The sequence below is a fragment of the Camellia sinensis genome, chromosome 3, assembly GCF_055761805.1.
Source record: "Camellia sinensis isolate YWXY chromosome 3, ASM5576180v1, whole genome shotgun sequence".
In the NCBI taxonomy this organism is placed as follows: domain Eukaryota; kingdom Viridiplantae; phylum Streptophyta; class Magnoliopsida; order Ericales; family Theaceae; genus Camellia; species Camellia sinensis.
Genome location: NC_138963.1, coordinates 200,606,130 through 200,626,685, shown reverse-complemented (window position 1 = coordinate 200,626,685; position 20,556 = coordinate 200,606,130). Strand labels below are relative to the sequence as shown.

General features: G+C 38.4%; 2 protein-coding genes across 2 annotated transcripts; both read right to left on the bottom strand.

Annotated features, from left to right (window-relative positions):
- Positions 1–3,081: 3,081 nt before the first annotated feature.
- LOC145822160 (uncharacterized) lies at positions 3,082–7,513 on the bottom strand. Its single transcript, XM_082918759.1, has 5 exons — positions 5,944–7,513; positions 5,542–5,849; positions 5,062–5,467; positions 4,773–4,978; positions 3,082–4,691 (listed from the first exon to the last, which is right to left on the bottom strand). The coding sequence occupies exons 1-5, from the start codon at positions 7,511–7,513 to the stop codon at positions 4,038–4,040; spliced, it is 3,144 nt and encodes a 1,047-aa protein (XP_082774885.1). The 3' UTR covers positions 3,082–4,037.
- A 9,791-nt stretch (positions 7,514–17,304) lies between these two features.
- Positions 17,305–19,615, bottom strand: LOC114300542 (cytochrome P450 81Q32-like). Its single transcript, XM_082921934.1, has 2 exons — positions 18,598–19,615; positions 17,305–18,082 (listed from the first exon to the last, which is right to left on the bottom strand). Exons 1-2 carry the CDS (start codon positions 19,450–19,452, stop codon positions 17,462–17,464), a joined length of 1,476 nt encoding a protein of 491 aa, XP_082778060.1. The 5' UTR covers positions 19,453–19,615; the 3' UTR covers positions 17,305–17,461.
- Positions 19,616–20,556: the final 941 nt, after the last annotated feature.

Here is a 20,556-nt window from a genome sequence, read left to right as displayed (position 1 = left end):
TCCAAACTGCACAGGTTGGACAAGCGGTTCCGTTCAGAGGTTAGACATCGCTTCACCAATTTTAGATGCATAAGGATGTGTTATGTACTTTGCAAATCACATTTCTGAACAGTGGTGAGTTAGTTAATTGTTTATATTAATAGGAGGAGTTGATGTTACTTGATTGTTTATATTGATAGAAGGACTTGATAACACTGGAGAGCAGAGAGGTTTTATCAGCGGCCCAAGACGAAGTTGTTGACTCTGTACTTGACGACAGAAACAATGAAAGGTACGGATGAGTTTAGTACTCGCAATTAACCTGTTCCGTAGTATTTGTGAAATAAGTTTGAATTCCACAATTTTCATGTGTCGTGCTATGTTTATTTGATTCTTGTAGGTATCAGTTCTTTAATTTTGCATTCTCTATGATTTTGATGGGTTTATGATGGGTTTATGATGGGTTTATCCATGTCGTATGTAGGATTCTCTTTGAATTTAATGCAGTGGGCTACGGAAAGATCAGTGGCTAAATTTCCTGTCTGAAGTTTTCTTCTTTTGGTCTTATCCTGCACACATGTACCTATTGGGAAAATTGCAAACCACTGATATTTTCACAAAAATATTTACACATTCATGGAAACCTTTATAATTTTAATTATGAAACTTAATAAAGTTTACCAATGATTTGCAAATTTTTTTGAGAACTTATAATGAAGTGCAATTTTCCCTACCTATTTTCTTCTACTCTGCTTACATTTTCCATTTTGATCATTTTGGGATATTGTTGGCTCCAGTTTGTAAAAAACGTGTTTCTTTTTTTTTAACTTGCTGACCTGTAAATGAGCATTTCAATTTTCACATATTATTTTAGCAAATACTATTGGACATGTCATGAGTTGTAATATCTAAAACTTTGTCTTTTCATTTTGTTTTTTAAAAACTTAAAACTAATCTTCATTGGATTGGAGCCTAGTAGAATCAGGAATATCTGCCATAGTTGTACAACAGGAAAAACTAATCTTATGTTGTAGAGTTAAGCCAGATACGTTTAAGTTTTACTAGGCTGTAGGTTGCTTCTTACTGATTGATGTATACGTTTTATGTAGGGACATTGTCGTGTCTATGAATCTGCATGAAATGCCTTGCGAATGTGCTACGCGACGTGACATGCGCACGCTGAAACCAGGGGCATGGCTATCCGACACTGTAAGTCGTGGCATCTGACAATGTTATTTCCACTATATTTGCATGATGGACATATCCATGTAGGGACATTGTTATTTCGTATTACATTTAAACAAATGGCAAACCTTATTTCGCAAGTTGCCTGGTCTGTTACAATGTTCCAGCCAATCAACTTGGTCGCGGTTCAATTGACTAACGGACAGCGGCAAGTACACAAAGACGGTAGGCATACTGCGTGGTTCTTTCCAGTATATTTGTCGGTAAGTAAGTGTTTTAGGTCGGTTGTGTATTGCAGAAGACATATTTTCAGAAAACTTTGGCTGACTGAACTTTACACACTAAACATGCAGACTTTGATACTAAATCAAAAAACTCAACCTCTGAACCATGAAAATATGGTCAAATCATATTTTGGACATGACAGATATACTGGGGTGCTTGATGCATGTGAGAAGGTAATACGAATGTCCATCCCATTGAAGCGAGTAGATTTAATATGGACGTCGGTAATATGAATGTCGATCCCATTTACTTGAATGTCAATGTAAATATGAAAGTGCGTACATGTTCGCATGCCCTCTAAACAATGTCTTCGCTTGTGTTTATGTTTATGTGTAGATTTACATGCCTTTCAATTATGGAGGAGTACATTGGGTGTGCCTAAAAATAGATATGGTAGACCGTGTGGCGTACCTATTTGACTCATTGGCATCCGCCACACTGGACACCAACAAGCTGAACACAGCAAAAATGTTGGTATGTCGTGCTGAATTTCACAAATCTACTTCCACACTGTCACATCCTTCACATAAACTAACGGTCTCATTCTGCAACAGGTTCAAACAATGCATGCCTTACTGCAACTACAGTTTGGAAATGAATATGCTGTAGACATGCGTACCTTTGAGGTGCGCATGTTAGAACAAAGGCCATTACAACAGCTGGACGAGTAATCCACAAACCCTGCGTCACATTGACTTCACTCTTGAATCACTCATTTAACGAACCTGCTTATATTTTACGAGAGACTGAATGTTACATTTCATTTGTAGCACTTTCGACTGTGGGATGTTTGTGATCAAGTACATGCAGCGGCCTGATATACCCAGCGGTCCACACAAGGTACATTGTACCGCTTAATTTCCAATTGCGAAATAAATCCGTTTATTCCCTACCGCTGTAACCGTACCTGATTTGTGTTATTCGCTTTCTGTACATAGTTTCATCCTTCTGTGCGCCGGAAGTTGGTGCTTGACTTCGTTATGGATGTGAACAATACAAAGATGGGCGAGTATCGTTCGTGCATGTGATTGATTGCAATTACAACAAATAGTGCAGCGATTTTATCATGGCCTGCCAGTACGAGTGTAATTTCGATGCCCAACCACAACTGGATTACTGCATCAGCTTGTCGTGACAACTTTTTAGGTCGCAGCTGTGATAATACTAATTTCCCACGCGTATTGATTGTACACATAATTCCAATGTTTGGGACTCGAACAAACGAGGGAAAGTAGTCATGTTTGTTTGGTTTTATCGTGGCCTGTACGTAATGTGATACACATAATTCCAATGTTATGGGTACAGTACAGAACAAACAATGCAATGTCATATTTGCCCAAATGACTATAGTAATGTTTGTCCAGTGCAATGTGATATTTGTCCAACAAACAATGCAAGTTGAAAGTAGTAATGTTTGTTCGCTTTTACCACATGAATTATGTTTGTTCGATTTTTTTTAATGCCATGATTTTGTCCAAAACAAAGCAAAAAAAAGCCCACAGAAGAAACAAATGGCGGTGACTATAATGCACTTTGAAGGGGAATTGATTACTTCATAAAAATGCACAAACGGTGAAAAATTGCACAAAAAATAAAAACAACCATACAACAGACCATTAAAAACACAGATTATTGATATTCAATTTTTTTTTTTTGTTCAGCAAAACAAAAAACTGTATTGATGGAAAAGCACATACAAGGTGTCAATGATACATCAACAAAGAGGAGGTTGGAGACCAACGAAGAGAAACAAAAACAGAAGGAAAACAATAACAATGTAACTCCAAGCCCATCCTCACAAAACCACATAATAGGGCAACCAGATGAAACTCCAAGGCAGCATGAACAAACTTCAGACCATACAGCCACCATTGAGACTTGAGCCTGAACCTTCAACCTCCATTGAGACTTGAGCCTGATCCTTCAACCTCCAAAAAAAAAAAATTAGTACAGCAGCAGACCAACAATTACAACAAGGCCCGCAGCAGACCTCCAATAACTTTCCCCAATCCAACAGCAGACTTCCAATACAGCACACCAAAACATCATTCAAACAATTGCAAAAAGGCCAATATGCAGCAGCAGACTGAAGCCTATTCGTTGATCCCATATAGCAGCAGCAGAGTACATATATAGCAGAGCAGATTTGAAGCACAGCAGAGCAGCAACCAGAAATGAGCATGCTTGACCCCATAAACTAAGCCAGAGCAACAAGCCAAAAATAAGGCAAAGCATAGCAACATTGAAGCACAGCAGAGCAAAAGTAGCCACCAAGAAGATATGGTAATACCACAGACTGACCAAAATCCTGCATACCACAGCTTGACCAAACTCCTGCACCCCAGTTTCAAAAAACACCAAACACCACCCCCTAAATGAGACTTTGATACTATCCAGAATACAATATATGTCGTCCACTGAATACTGTAGGCCTCTATAACTTTGCTTACAGCAAAGTGCAACCCTCACTTTCACCATCTCAGCCAATTCAGGGCCATCAACAATCTTATCATTAAAAAGGCAATCATTCCTACCTTTCCAAATCATTCCTAGGTGTGCAATACAAAAGAATACATATATAAACTAGCCTAGGATTTGGGGAACAGAACGCCTAGAACACCCCACTCTGATTGAGCATCTGCCAGCATGGCTTGGGCTTGGTCCAACTCAGCTTTAGTTGTCTGAATGGATGCAGAACGATGTCTAATTTGGGAGAGCATCATCCTTGCTTCTTGATTAAGCTGGTCGTGTTGCTGCTGCAGATGAGCCTTTCTTTGCCGGACAGAGGCAAGTTCTGCCATGAGTTTGGCTTCCTCAAGTTCAAGTGCTGAGTGTTGCTGAAGAATGGCTGCAGAGGTCTGCTGGCTGAGTTTGAGTGAAGTAGATATGGTGTGGGCTTCGTTTAGGAAATCCTTATTGGTTTGAATATCCTTCGAGCAAGTCTGAACCATCTCTGAAAGGGTTGGCCATTCTGTGATGATCTTGGCCAATTGCTTTAGTTGAATGGGGTTGAAAGGATTAGGGGAGAGGTTTACAACAGCAGAAAGACAGGCCAAGGTTTCATCAGGTTTGTGGAGAATGATTTCTTCAACTGGGGTGTTAATGAGGTTGATGAAGGTGGTTAAGGTTTGTTGAGTTTCAGCATCAAACAGATGTAGCCTTTGAGGCAATGGGGATATTTCGTCTAGATCTTGTTGAAGAATAGAAACTTCGGCCCAAATATCCTGGCATGGACCGACGGCCTGTGAACATTAATAGTTTGGTGAGAATATATGCTTGCAAGTAATAAAGAGTAAATAGGATGAGGTTGGAAATGGTAGTACCTGTCCTGATAACGTGCACGCAGACGGTTGGCCTTGTTCAGCTGTGGTTGTCGCATGAGGACGAGTTGTTTCTGGTACTGATGAGATGGCAGCATCAGCGCCTTGAGGGTGTTTCTCTGGTTCTGCTAGCAGGGGAAAGTCATGAGGACCTTCAAGTTCTGTCTCGCCCATTGGTCGTGGAGATGAGTCCTGTATTATGTCCATCCCTGTAAATTGGAGAACAATACCAGTTACTTAAAGAGAAGTTTTTTTTTCCCAAACGAACAGTAACATTTGTATTTCTATTTACCTTGGTTGTGGTGAACTTCTGGTTGAGGGGATTTTGTGTTGTCATCTGTTGGAGAGGATTGGCTGTTGATTGAAATGTCAAATTCAATCCTCTGAGATTCTTTGTTTGACGTTTGGGAATTGGAGGGGTTGGATGGTGATGGTTGAGGGCTAGAGACAGAAGGGACAATGTGTTGAGGAGAAGTGGAAGGATGTTGTGATGCAGACTGTGTGGATTGCTGTGGCAAAGACTGTGAAGCAGGTTGTAAGGGAGTTTGTTGCGATGCTTCAGGTGGTGGTGGAGTTGGTTGTACAGTGGGTTCTGTGGGTACATTACTGATTGGACTGGGAATTTGATGAATGTGTTGAGGAGAAGTGGAAGCATCGTCATCATCAGCAGCAGCAAGGAGTAATCTCCTTCTTTTTCTCTGCACAAAAGTAAGTGATCAGTCGGGCGTGAATGCAAATTCAGATGCTGTAAATATGTAAAGTGAAGGCTTACTTGGTAGAGCTGCCCTGAAGGATTTGATGTTGTTTCGCCAACCATTTGGCTGAGAGGGATATCCCACTCACTTAGGTCTGTGCTTAGAGCAGGAGCAGTGGAAGGCTCTTCTCTCTTCTTCGCCGTGACCTCTGTCTCAGCAGGGGTACGGGTGGTAGCTCCTCTCTGTGCTTGTGTCTGCGCGGCTGCGAAAGAGTCTGCCATTAATTTCGGAACTGAGGGGGTGTTTGTCTGAGTAGTTGCATCCATTGGATCCTTGCCTTTACGTTGGTCCCTAACCAATGGTTCAGCAGCAGGCACAATTTTGGCTGTCAAGGGTTAAACAAGTTAGTGTTGTAGAGAAAAAAACAAAACAAATTGCATGACACAGTCAGGGATATGAAGTATATGAAGGAAGGATACCTGTAGCCTTAAGCTTGGAAGGCGAGGATATGCGGCCCTGAATATGAATACAAGTATCGTTAAGGCAGCTTTCAAGTGGCTTGCAGAAAATAATGGCAGTCATAAGTCCCCACCAATGGTCAAAAGCAGCCGAGCAGTCCGAAGCAGGTTTGAAGAAGAAGGGGCCAAAATCTTGGAAAAGTTTGGTGTTCTCTGTCAGAATGGATTCAGCTTGTGTAGGATCTTTCAAGTGGATTCTGGATCCAATCTCCTCATGGATGGTTGGGTGGAAATAAGGATAAGGGATAGCCTGGGAAAGACCAAATTGCCTGGACCATTGATTGGGACAGTATGTCTCAAAACTGCAGCTGGATAGCTTGGCGGAGGATATGGAACAGCCAACCAAGACATGTCTACAGGTGAGAATGTGTCTCCAACTCTCATTTTGTTCTTGGACTTGCTCATTGTGTAAATCAGAAGGGTCTGTGAAGAGGAAGCGAAGTCTACTGGAGGAGAATTCAAAGTTTTGAAATGGCATGTACAGGTTGGAAGGTCTCTGGGAAGGAAGGTTGTAAAACATGGTAAGATGATTTGTGAAAGTGAGTTTTGAATGGCTGTTATAAGTGAGCAGTTGCTCAGCATAGGAGTGGCAAACAGGTTTCAAGGTGTTAGGTGGTGGGGGTCGTGCCTCAGGGAAATAGGCATACAACCAGGCCTGGAAGAGCCAGAAGGGGCCACCACAGTTGCCAGAAATCTTCTTGTCGACATAGGAAAATAGGGCCTTGTAAAGGGTGGCAAGAAGATAAGGGGCTAAAGCCATAAGTTGGCCGTCTTGCATACACAAGGCAAGGGGGAGGTATTCTTTCGTGATCTTGTACCCAGGGACACAAAAAAGAAACTCACAAAGCCAAAGTAAGTAAAAAGCAGTTCTTTCTTTGTCATCGACAGGGGAACCACGCTTGCCTTGGTATTTTTTGGCAAATTCTGTATAGCACATGTCAGTGTTTAAAGTAAATGTCACTTTTGGAGGCTCAAGGAGAGCATGAATTGGATTGCCCAAGATTGGCAGACCAGTCAAGTGAGCTACATCTAAGATGGTAGGGGAAATCATACCAAAATTGAGGAGTAGGGAGTTACTAGACTGCGACCAAAAGCATGCAGCAGCAGCAATCAGCCCTTTCTCCACGTCATAAATTTTAGTCGACAGTCTAATTGCTTCAGCAATGCCCTGGTGCTTCCATACTTCGGCGTCGTGACCTTCAATTCTCCTGGCCCAGCTTCGCCAATCAGAGTCTGGTGACCTCCACCCTCTGAGTGGGTTTTTGCTGACATTCCAGTTAGTCCACTTGAGTCCAGCTTGGTTGAGAAGAAGGTTCTCACCATTACCAAGGGGATAGTATGGAGCTAGCTCGTCTGGGAAGTAAGACGCGAAGGTAGGGCCTAGAGTAGCCTTAGCGACAGAACTTGGGCTGGGCAATAGGGTTGCAGCAAATTTTAGAGGAGCGATAAGTGCTCTGATAGGGTCTGGGAAGCGGAGTAGGTCTTCATTGTTCTCCTCAGATGGAGATGGTTGAGATTTTTTCGGTGCCATGGCTTAGGGTTTTGTGGTGCTCTGGTTTTGAACGGCAATGGTTGAGAAGAAGGAGTACAGTCTGGGGAGTTCGAATCAGAGGGAAATGAAGTGGTTTGAAGTTGAAAGGGTGGGTCTTTTATAGCTTATGATGGGGCCAGTATATTTAAAAGCTCTTATATTGGGCTGTACTTTATGCTTGTTTTGGGCCCAAACAATGGCCCCCTCGTTGAAGTTAAATATCATATGACTTGGACCCCCATGACCCCCTCTCTCTCTGATTGGCCACTTTTTTTTTTTTTTTTCAATTTCTTATTTTTTTTCCTTCTCCAAACAGCAGCCCCCACGTGTGTGTGTGTGGGGGGGGGGGGGGTGGTGGTGATTGGGGGGGTCTCAATCACTTCCGCAATATTTAACTTGAACATGGGGGCCATTGTTTGCACCAAGTTTTGCCAGTCTCTGTCGACAGATGGTCCACTTAATCGAGGGCATGTGGCCAAGTCTGAAGGAATGTCCACGACCTGAAAGTGGGCTCTCTGCATGTGGGTCACCTAGAAGTGATAGGGGAAGTTTTTACCACCAGTCACGGAGTTAGCGGGCACACTTTCAGGAGGAAGCATGAGACAAAGCAGGAGCCTTGCTCTGTCGACAGAAGTTTAAAACAGTTGGTGGCCATGAAATAAACACAAGAAAAGGGAGCTCGACAGATAGAAGTGGAGGTTTAGTATTGATATCCGTATACTGTTTTTGTGGCCCATCATTGCATGATCCTACACGTCTACACCATAACTGCCACTGTAACTGCCCCGACTTCGAATCTTCAAGTCCACTCTGCCAAATATTGACTCTTCCCTGTCGACCTTCCTTTTCACCATTGTGGGGCATGTCCCTCATCATTATGAGACAAAAATCGACAGAATATTGTCCACTAAACACAACCACAGTCCTTGCAAACTGGGTCAATGAACCGCAACACTTGGCCACTCACAGTTACTGCCCCTGACTATGAATCATCAAACTCTGCCAAATATTGAATTTTCCCTGTAATTTAATCAAAATATATTCAATGTCGGTAAACTTGAAAATACGTTTGAAATAACCTTTTTCTGTATTGTAATGACTTAAACACAATTGTTGTCCTACATTTTACGTAACGAAAATACACAACTTGTTTATATCAAAAACAAAATATACATCTCGGGTTTATAATCCAAAAAATGGGAACTACTTTTTTTTAAAAAAAAGTTCACTCATATTTTCACCTACATTCTGATTGGATATTAGATTAAAAATTCCTCTTTGCACCTATTTTTCCCACATCCTCCCAACAGCTGCTCCATTCAACTAACATTGAATCTTGCATGCCACCTGACTTACACGCTGGAGCAGTTACTGGCAGTGCTCATGGATTTAGTGGCCACCCTCCAACAGGAAACATGAACGAATTGGGAGTCTGTATCTGTCGAGGAAAGGCTAAAAGGACCTGGGCACAGGTGGTAACTTCAATTATATGCACTTCGACAGGTGGCAACTTACTTTCTACATTGTAACTTCTGTGTAGTTTTTTCCCTTCTACTTTCTACTTTGTTACAAACAACACAACAAAACAACAACTTACTTTCTACTTTCTACTTTCTACTTTGTTACTTTCTACTTTGTTACCATCACTTCATCGAAAGAAGTCTTCATCCATTTCAGGCATTTGAACCAATACCACAATTGCTTGATTTTCTTCTTGAACTTGTCAACTTTAAATTACTGCTTCGTTGCTGTCCATATAGGCCCACCATAATTTTACTAACAATAAACCCATAGTAAACATTAAATAATTTCACAACTCCTGTTCGTAACTCGTAATTCATATACCGATCGGCATGGAGATAAAGTAACGAGTTCGTTGGGTTACTTTCTCCAAGTAACACCCAAAATTAACTGCCACTTGGATTATATACAAAATGCATGTGCTGGTATGTAATTTTGCAAACCCACTTGGACAAAATTCGTATTTTACTCGAAATATAATACTAATTTACAGACACAAGTCATAACAAATCAATACGAAGCGAAACACATCGTTAGTTGATAAACCACACCGCAAAAAAACCCTTCAGTTAGATCCAACCAAATATGGAACAGAAACAAGCAACCCGCAATAGGAATCTTGGAATACAGACATAAGCCAATTTCCCACCCAAAACAACACACAGACAACCCATATATATCTCACCTCATCTTCAGTTAGTTTTGAAAATGACAAGTCACTGCAAACACAAATGACAACATCACTCTAAACAATATGGGAAATTTACAACTCGTGGCCTTGTACATAAGTAACGTTGTGCCATTTCCTGGCATTGTACATAACCAATTATTTACACGTTACGTACAGCAATCCGTGCAAAATGAAAACTACATACATTATTTCCATGTGTTTTCAATAGCTAAGGGAATAAGTAAATCATACAAATTATACAATTACCTGATTCACCTCATCAATTGTGTTCGAATCATTTTTCCACACTGCTGCTTCAACACTACCGTATTGGCCCACAGGCTGCTTGGAATCAGGAGAAACATCAAAAAATAGTCGCCGTTGCTTAATGTGCGGTGTACTTGGATCCACCAACCCAGTTTTGCAGCGAACGGGCAATGACTCCGCATTGTACTCACGGTCAGTTATGTGGGGTGTATCTGCATCTGAGTTATTACCCACTGTTCGGCTAAACCGAACCTTAGGACACGTTCGCTTTGTGTGCCCAATGCATTTGCAATTCCCACATTTTCTTGGTCTTCGACAGTTGGACGAGGCCCGTCCTGGGTTCCCTTTTGTCTTCACAACATCAGGATCTTCTACTCCAAATTGTCGACGGAATGAATGTTTCCCTTTGTCTCCATTCCCACCGTTCAAATTCCTCTCATATAACTCCTTCATCCGGGTCGTCATCGGAAGACATGCATCCCTAGCATCCTTGAAACCTTCCGTTGATTGCGAGGCATAGAAACACATTTCGTTGTAGGAAGAACACAATATCCCATACCGGGCCGTCTGTGTTGTAGTGCTATCAATTGAGGGTTGAGGCCATTGCTGGCCATCCTTGCTTGCAGCCCTTGTCCATCTATGCAGCACACAAGTTGGGGGAATTTGCGTTAAATTTTCAGCTTTCATAACACATATCATGTGGCAGCAAGGTAGCCCCAACGACTCAAACTTCATGCAAGAACATCTCATTGCAGCATCCATTGGACTGTGTGTTACTATCCATGATCTGTCCTTCACTCTGTACTTATGAATATAGTAGCATTTCTGACCATCCGGCAAAGGGAACACATCCTTCACATTCAACTTCCCCTCTTCTAAGATTTCATCACGGAACATTCTAAATATATTTCGGGTGAATAGCTCAGCTCCATGTCTCTCTATATCTCGCAATGGAGTAATCAATACCGGAAAAGTGTTATTTGTTTCAGCATCATCTCCAGCCTCGTTATACCTTATCCTTGCAAGAGCCCGATCATAGTGCCTAACAAATTCATATAGCTTCAATTTGTGTTGGAGGAAGGGATTGAAATAAGCATTCATACACTCCGAGCGCTGAGTGCTCTTCATCCCAGCAAAGAAATGTCCACGCATATATGCCTCAGCCCACATATGACGCTTCTCATATGTCTCCAACACCCAACTGTTGGTTTGAAGTCCAAATTCTTCGACCATTGTCGTCCAGCCATGCTCAAACTTTGTCTCATCCGTTTCCATGTCCATGCACTGCTTGAAAGCATGTGCAAAGCCACTTATGTGAACATTTGAAACAGCATTTTTCCCAAGATGCCAATTACATAATCGATGTCTTGCATCTGGAAATACTCTTCTGATTGCCTCTCGCATCGACTTATCCCCATCTGTCAGTACGGACACAGGTGCTTTATTGCCCATCGCCTCCATAAATGTTTCCAAAACCCATGTGTATGTCTCAATTGTCTCATTAGCTAGCAAAACACATGCAAATATCGTGGTCCTAAAGTGGCTAGTCACACCAGCCAACATGACAAACGGTTTCTTGTATGCATTGGTTCTGTAAGTTGAGTCAAATATCAACACATCACCAAACTTTGCGTAGTCGGCCCGCGATTTCGAATCTGCCCAGAACAGATTTTGTAACTTGTTATCGTTACACACATCATACTTGTAAAAAAAACGTGCATCAACATCAAGTTTTGCGCATAGGTAAACCAACGCACCCTGCGCATCACCATCCTCAACTTCTGCTCTACGTTCGGCTTGAATATGGTTGTGCAGATCCGTGCGGATGAAACCAACATTCTCATAAGACCCGGACTGATTTACCATATAGTCCATGATTTGGCTAGTCTTCACACCGACATTGCGCATAGCCATTGCTTGAGCTTTGTCACCGCTGTTTAAACTGCGATGTGACCTCAGATACATCACACAGTGTTGTTCCGCCAATTCATGGTTGTGGTCTGCGACGAAGTGAGTCACAACATACTTTCCCCCTTCACCAGCATCCGCATCGTACCGTATGCGAAATTGGGCTTTGCAACCTACTCTTGTTAGTGCCTTGGGAGCTCTACTCTTCTCAGCAACACGGTCCAAGTATTTTGGTAATCTCTGACCTTCCCTTGAACACAACCACAGCCTACTAACGACCTTTCCCTCTTTATTTGTGTTAAATCTGGATTTTCGTATACTAAATCCCTTCGCTTTAGCATACGCATTGTAGAAATCTTCTCCATCTTCGACCGAATCAAATTTCTGTTCCAGAATAGCACGTTCAACATCACCAACCATGTCATTGCGATGAGCATCGTCAACCATTTCTTTTTTCACATCGGCTCCGCCATCTTCAACGTTCATGTTAGTTGCTTCTTCATTGCTCGGACCAGCTTCGCAACCATGATCAGGTTCTGCCCGACTTTCATTCATCAAACGGATGTCATCTGCTTCATTTGGAATGTCATAACCATCACCTTCCCTTTTAACTTCCGCTGGGGCCATACTGCACATGACATTACTACCAACAATTACTTGATGACCGAAAATTGTTAACACAAACACAAACATGACATTTTCACACGGGTTACCTGTTTGTGCAAACACAAACACTCGCTTGAGAAACAGAAAGAGAAAGGTTAGCTGCCAATGGAGGGGTTTCCGTTGGAGCGAAGCGTAGAGCGGTTGAAGTTAGGATGGGGGTTTAGTTGAGGGAAAATAGCTGAAGTGAACGGGCCAGAGAGACAGAGAGGGAGACAGAGAGAGGGACACAGCTCCATACCTCATATCTAGTTCGAGAGAAGGGCTTCACTTCAGCAATGGAACCAACACAGCCTTCTAGTTACGTTGTTGTTGGAAATCGCCCGTTATACTGTTCCCTACAGAGCTTCGTCAATGGAACGAACCCAACAGGGGCTTCTCCCTGTAATGGAAATCAACGGTTACACTGACTCAACCTTACACACAGAGGAGAACAGAGAGAGATAGAGACGAAATACAGAGAGTGAGTGGGATGCAATCATGCAAATACAAGCATTAACCGGTTGCCCCGGTTTCAACTTTTTCAGGATTAAACAATTCAATGGTCTTGATCAATTATTGTAATCTAACGGCTAACAATTGGGTTGCATATGGTGTGCAACCTTAAGGGGGTTGCACACTTAAGCATGACCCTTTACCCTTATAATATATATATATATATATATATATATATATATGATTAACTAGGCTAGGAGTGCATTAGTGTACATTAAGATTAATTGTAATAAAATAATATTTTGAAAAGGACAATCGTTGATTTTTAAAATTTCAAGAGACAAAGTGTAAATGTGTCCTAATTTAAATGAGTTTACACTTCAGTTAAATATTGGAGGGTCTTTGTCGGAGCAAGGATCTTTTAGAGTTTTTTTTTCTTAAAGTTTCTTAGAGTGGTGCATTGTGTGGTTGAGATTTAATGACAAGTCATATCAATTTTTCAACATTAAATCTCAACCACACAATACACTACTTTAAGAAACTTTAGTAAAAAATACTCTAAAGAATTCTGGGTACTTTGTTGGAATCACCTAAATTTACACACTCTCTCTTGTCACGTCACGAGGTCAACATTGAGCCGAATAGATTTTAAGTTGTCGTTTGTCAATTGATTTTTTTAATTATTTTTTTAGTTTTTAAAATATTTCAGCTTGGGATAAGTTTGTTTAGTTTTTAGGTTTTTTTTTTTATTTTTTATTTTTGTAAAAAAAAATAATTATAATTTAAATTCAAAATTTGTTTTATTGACTTATTTAATCTATTTTATCATTTATATTTTTTTAACCAAAAATTCAAGTCAAACGATGCCTAACTTCATCAACATACATTGATCTATTTTGAGAAATGGGTTATAATCCACTTCTCAGACTATAACTCACTTCTTTTCTCACAAAAAATTTGCTTATAAGCTGCTTATAAGCAACTTTTCATCAAAAAACTGATTATAACCATCTTTCTAAAATAAGCTATTGTAAAAGCTGCATCAAGCGAAGAATCTTATGAACATCTGCTTTTAGATCAAATGTTTATTATATATTTTATTACACTTTTTTACACAAAATGTACAATTTTTTTAAAAAATTTCTTTATATACTCTAAGAACACGCATTAAAAAAGAAAGAAATAAATAAATAAATAAAAAAAACCAAACACAGACAATTTTACATGCAAAAAATTTTAAGGGTAAATTATACTGACATCCCCTGAGGTTTCTATTTTAGATTCCTCCTTTATATTTGAAAAATTATATTTACCTCCTACCAGATCCTTAGTCTTTATACATATAAAATAATAAAATAATACAGATATTTTATTCACATTATTTTAAGAAAAATAACAATCATCTTCTTTAATTTAGCTCACAAAAAAATTGAGGTTTTTTTTTTATTTTTTGTGTTTTTTATTTTTATTGAATTTTTTAATATTTTAAGTAATTTTTTATTTTTTTAAATACTGTTAATCTAGATATACTTAAGAAATACAATATTTTGTGATTTTTTTTTAAATTCACCAAATATAAAAAAAATACAAAAATTTAACATATTATCTTATTTTGTTGTTTTCAATGTTTTTTTTTTTAAAAATTGTTCTAATTTTATACTTTTTAAATATATCTAAACTATGATCTAATCTAGATATAATGGTAAAAATAAAATAAAAAAATTATATTCATATATAAAAATTTATACAAAAAAATATCATAAAAATATTGTGATAGTGATATTGTTATAAATATAAATCATGTTTATGAGTGTTTTGTTTTAAAGTAAAAGGGCACTATTAAGTTATATCATTATGTTTGAAAATTATAAACAAAATTTATATTTGTATATCATCACTTAATAAGAATATGTTTATGTAGAATTTAATGATGAAAAGTTATAGAATGTAACCATAATAATAGGAAGAAGAAATAATAAGAAAAAGGATTAGATGGTCATTTAGAAAATTTTAAGACATGGTATTAGCAATTCAATCATCGTTTGGGAAGATGGATTGGAGTGGCTTGGGGCTAAAATAGTTACAAAAATATAAAATAAGTTTTTTAAACAGAATTTACTTAAAAAAAAAAAAAAAATCAATGACTTAGAATCATTTTATATGTGAATCTCATATTTCATCAATTTAATTTTCATCACACAAAATTTGAGGTAAATTCTAAATATTCTAAATTCATAAGAATAAATTTCTAACTTTTTCAAAGAAAGAGGGCGATGAACCTTGCTCCTACTAAGGGCTGGTTTGGCTTATCCTAAATAAGTCAAAAAGTTATTCCAAAATTCAAAAAAATATCACTATTCACCAAAAAAAAAATAATTAAAAAATCCATTTTCTTCAAAATCACTATTCACCGAATTGATGTGTTCGCAGTGCTGTGTGCGGCAGTGGAGGAAAAAGAAATGATTGGGTGTGGTTTTTACACACACCGTTGTTCGTCCTATGGGGGTCATCACGGGTCCCGTTTTGATAATATGAACCGTTCAATGTGTAGAAATCGTCGAGTACTATATGTCTGTAAAAAATCACTTTGATCGGATATCGATAACTATATGATCAAATCAGTTATGTACAACAAATGGATGGTGTTATAATTAATGATTGAAAAATAAATAGACCTGATCAGATAGCTATCGATATCCGATTAACGTGATTTTTTATAGGTACATAGTGTTCGACGAGTTACATACATTGAACGGTTTAGATTATTAAAATGGGACCCGTGATGACCCCCACGGGCCAAACAAAACCGTCCAATGCTTTGTACAAAAATTAGCCAATATTTTCCAACTCCAATTGAGTCTGTCGGTTGTACAGTCGGTTGTATGGCTGGGGCCCACTCCTCTCTTATCATCTCTTACACACTTTTTTTATACACATTTTTTCTATAAAAAGTCAAAAAGTTAACCCAAACCTCCATATTTTTTTTTTGTCTTTTTTAGTCCAAAAAGACAAAAAATATACTTTTTTAGGACACCTCAAACCAGCCCTAATTCTTTTTCAAAGAAAGAGACAGATGAACCTTGCTCCTACTAATTCTTAACAAGCTTCAGCCCTCACAAACTCAGCTCAACTATGAACAACTGGGCTACCGAGCTATTTGGGCTCAGCCAGCCCATCTCATCATAAAACAAACGGAAAGGGCTAAGTTATGCTTCAAATTCTGCAACTCTAGGAAGCTTGCAAGATATGGCGATAAGTCCTATGGTGTACATCCATTTAGGGTTACATACCATATGTAGTTTATTATAATTTAACGTAATTTTATTATAAAATTTCATAATATCAATTGTAAAATATAACATCACGTCACAAATTAGTATAATAAAAAATATCATAATCAAATCATAAATTGTTATAACATCAACTATAAAATTTTAAATATTTTGTTACATTAATTTATAAAGGAATTATTCATTTTATAATTGATATTATAAATTTTTTTAATAAAATTATGTCAATTTATAATACGGTACATACCATAAGTTTTCCCAAAGATGGGAACTTGTATACGCTAAGCAATTCAGATAAAAAATAGCCTCTGGAGCACAAAATTACATAAACATAAAGATCCATTTTGATTCCCAAAGCTTTTAGGACATGTTTGATTAGATGGATTAGAATATAAGATTGAGATTATTAATCCGTGGATCCAAATTGTCTTATGTTTGTTTTAACATTTTGGTTTAAAATTATTAATCTAATGGATAATTAATCCAACAAATTTGTAAGATTATTAATCTAATGGATAATTAATCTAACAAATTTGTAAGATTATTAGTAATGGAGTAGGGGTGTGATTATTAATCCAATGAATAATTTATCTAATTGAATAGGGAATATCACACTAATTTGATAGGATTATTAATATTTCACTATTAGTCATGTGAATCAAACATGACCTTACGGATTGGCCACCCCGATGATAGTGGTGGATTCCTTTATATATATATATATATATATAGGAAAATGTCTCGTAGCTCAAATTTTGTGGCTCAAAAGTGGCTCAAATGGCCAAAACGACGTCGTTTTGGCCATTTTTATGTTGTTCTGTACTCAAAACGACGTCGTTTTGGCCATTTGAGCCACTTTTGAGCCACAAAATTTGAGTTACGTAGCATTATCGATATATATATTTCAGATGATAGTGATGATGGAAAAAATTGAGACTGGGACTGGAACTCCCCTATCTAAAATTCTTCCAAGTCCAGTTCAGCTCCAACCCTTCCCATTCAATGTACTCAATAGACGACACCCAAATTGCTGCCTCTTTCTTTTTATAAGTTGTCACTTCCAATCGCATCACATTTTTATATTACAACTCAGGATAATTGTTCTGTACAATCCCTTATTAGTTGCTTCGAAAGCCAGTAGTACACAAATGAAAACAGAGAACCATAAAGGGTCATTTGAACAGTAGACACTACTCAAAGCTGAGAAAGGAGACTTGTCATGGAAGGCCGAGGTCTGTATATAGCCTCTAAGGGCTTGGCCTTAGGCAACATTGCCCCAGATCCTTCGCTCAAGTCGACCAATTCAGGCTCAACTCTTTCCCACTCAAAGCACTGAATCAATGTACCCAACGCTAACCCAATTACCCTTATTGCCAAGGCAGCCCCAGGACATGTTCTTCTCCCCACTCCAAATGGGATAAACTTGAAACCTTCGCGTCCCCCTTCAACCCCTTCAAACCTCTCTGGCTTGAACCGGGTAGGCTCATCCCACGAATTGGGGTCCCTGTGAATGGCCCAAGCGTTCACCAACAGCGTTGTTCCTCGTGGAATGTTGAATCCGTCTGCAACACAATCTTCTGATGAAAAATGGGGTAGAAGAAGAGGTGCAACTGGGAATAGCCGGAGTGTCTCATTGATGATGCAATGGAGATAAGGTAGTTTAGAGAGATCAGAGTCCTCTAGAAGTTGCCCTGGTCCGACATGGTTGTCTATCTCAGTTCTCGCCTTTTGCAATGCCTCTGGATGATTCAAGAGAAGCGACACTGCCCATTCCATGGTAAGCCAGGATGTGTGTGTTCCTGCTGTGAACATTAACTGTGTACAAAAATGGATTAGAAGATCTTCTGTTAGCAACACAATCACTTCATTTATAGTATTTTTTTTTAGATTCATAATCACTTCGTTTATAATTCATTAACAAATGAGCAGGCCTCCCAGTGAAGGCTTGACTATAGTAACTAATCATGTGTATGCCTAGTAGGTCATACTTGGCATCCACTATCACCCAACACTAAAAATGCACTTCATATACTTCACAGCGTTTGAAGTGTGTTGGTTAAAAAATACAAAACACCTCATAACAGACTTTAATGTCAGATTTTGGCTGAAATGTTTGGTGATACATGTATATACTGACCAAAACACCAGGCAAAAAAAGAAAAAAGAAAAAAAAGAAGCTAACTTTTAGTTTTTACTTATTTTGAGCAATATCACCTGTCATATTTTTTATCCATAAAAAGAGAAAATAAACTAAAAAAAATCAAAAAACCAACCCCTCAAAACAAAACACCACACAGTATATAACATGGAATTGAAATTTTTGATCTTACCAGTACGATGCCTTTGATGATGTCATCCGTGTAGTATTCAGGCTCTATTTCTTGTAGAGACAACAAAGCTTCAATTATGGTCTTTCTCTGTTGCGTCGAAGAATTATTAATCTTGTTTTGTCGCACCTCATCAATCAGATCCTGCAAAAACCCATCTCTCTTCCTCTGCAAATTCACCAGTCTTTTCTCAAATCCATTGAACCCGACCCACCTCAATATGGGTATGTAATCACAAATATCCATTATCAAACTCGGACCAAACACACCGTCCGCCGCCGCCGGCGACCACCTTTTTCCGGCAACCATCCTCATCGTCACATTCATAACCAACTCATTGAACACAGATTTCAGATTCACCTTCTGGGTTTCCCCACCGGAGGCTCGAAACATCTTTCCGGCGATAAACCGAATTTCCTCGATTCGGACGGCGGAGGAGTGGTGGAGGCTGGCAGAGGAGAAGATCTGGATGGTGGTGACGCGGCGTAGGTTGCGCCAGAGATCACCGTAGGGGTTGAATGCGAGGGTGGTGTCGTTGTAGCCGAGGTGCTTGCTTGCGAGGGACTTGGGTCGGTTGGCGAATGCGATGTCGTTGTGGTGGGTGAAGAATTGTTCGGCGGCGGAGGAAGATGAAACCACGACGGTGGGGCGGCTGCCGAAGCGGAGGTATAAGAGGGGACCGTGGCGGTCGGAGAGGGTTTTCAGAGAGAGGTGAAGTGGGGTTTTAAGTAGGTAGAGGTGGCCGATGATGGGGAGAGAGAGTGGAGTAGGTGGGAGGTTGGATTTTTGTGGAGAGAGGAGTTTGAGGATCAAGAAGATGGAGATGATGAGAGTCAGTGTGCACCAGACCATCTCCATGAGAGAGAGAGAGAGAGAGAGAGAGAGAGAGAAGAGAGAGAAATGATACTGTTTGATTTTAGATCAATTATTTGTTTGAAAAATGTTGGATATAAAAGATTTATTAAAAAATTTCCCTCATATTTATTCAATGTTTGGATTGAATAATTTGGAGTGAAAATTTTTTTAGAGGAATTTGTATTTTTTTTACTTATTTAAATAATTTACGGGGAAAGAAATAAGAAGAAATAAAGATAAACGAAGAAAAACTTTTTTTTATAACACTCATTTTCAATCTTCTCAAAAGTGGAGAGATTGAGAGAGAAACAAAATTAACAAATTCTTATATTTTTATAATACCAATTTTGTTCCTATAAAAATAAAAGAAATAAAATGATTGACAGAGTATAAAAAAGTTATTTTGGCAATATAATATAAAACAGTTTCTTTTTTTTTTCTTTATGAAATCAAACCAAACAAAAATGAGAGAAATCACAATCATTTCATTTCTTTTTTTCTTTTAGATTTCCAAACATAGTGTTAATAAAAATTTTCATAAAATTTTTGAATCTCTAATTTTACTAAATTTGTTTAATGAAATCTAATCTTATAAAATTCATTCTTGAATTAAAGCTTATCCTGATTCTTGCTAAATACAAAAGTGTTATCGTCGTACAAAAAAAAAAAAAATAATAATAATAATAATAAATAAATAAAAAATTGGCTTACCACCAATCTAGGACAATGTTGTTGGATTCATGGGATTCATTATGTATTTTGTTTTAATAATTTAAATCGATTAATATGAAAAGTTTATTGACTGCTTTATCTTTGTAAAAAATTATGTTGATTGGATATTGACAGTTACTTGATCGGATTAAATTTTTGTCATTTATTTATTTTGAAAATTATATTTATCGTTGACAAAAATTTGATATGATCAAATAGCTATCGATATCCGATCAACATGAATTTTTTACAGAGATAAAGGGGTATTTTGGGAAGATGGTTAAAAGTTATCTTCTAGCTTTTAACTCATTTTGGGTCACATCATCTCTCAATTTTTTTTACACGTTTTTAAAAAAAAATAAAAAAAAAGTCAAAAAGCCTATTTTTAACCATCTT

Excerpts from the sequence above, each read along its gene's own strand:
- LOC145822160 (XM_082918759.1), bottom strand. The coding sequence starts at position 7,513 with ATGGCACCGAAAAAATCTCAACCATCTCCATCTGAGGAGAACAATGAA. Across the intron at positions 5,468-5,541 it reads CTTCAGGGCAGCTCTACCAA|AGAAAAAGAAGGAGATTACT; the intron begins GTAAGCCTTCAC and ends ACTTTTGTGCAG. Across the intron at positions 4,979-5,061 it reads AGAAGTTCACCACAACCAAG|GGATGGACATAATACAGGAC; the intron begins GTAAATAGAAAT and ends TCCAATTTACAG.
- LOC114300542 (XM_082921934.1), bottom strand. The coding sequence starts at position 19,452 with ATGGAGATGGTCTGGTGCACACTGACTCTCATCATCTCCATCTTCTTG. Across the intron at positions 18,083-18,597 it reads TCATCAAAGGCATCGTACTG|TTAATGTTCACAGCAGGAAC; the intron begins GTAAGATCAAAA and ends TTTTGTACACAG.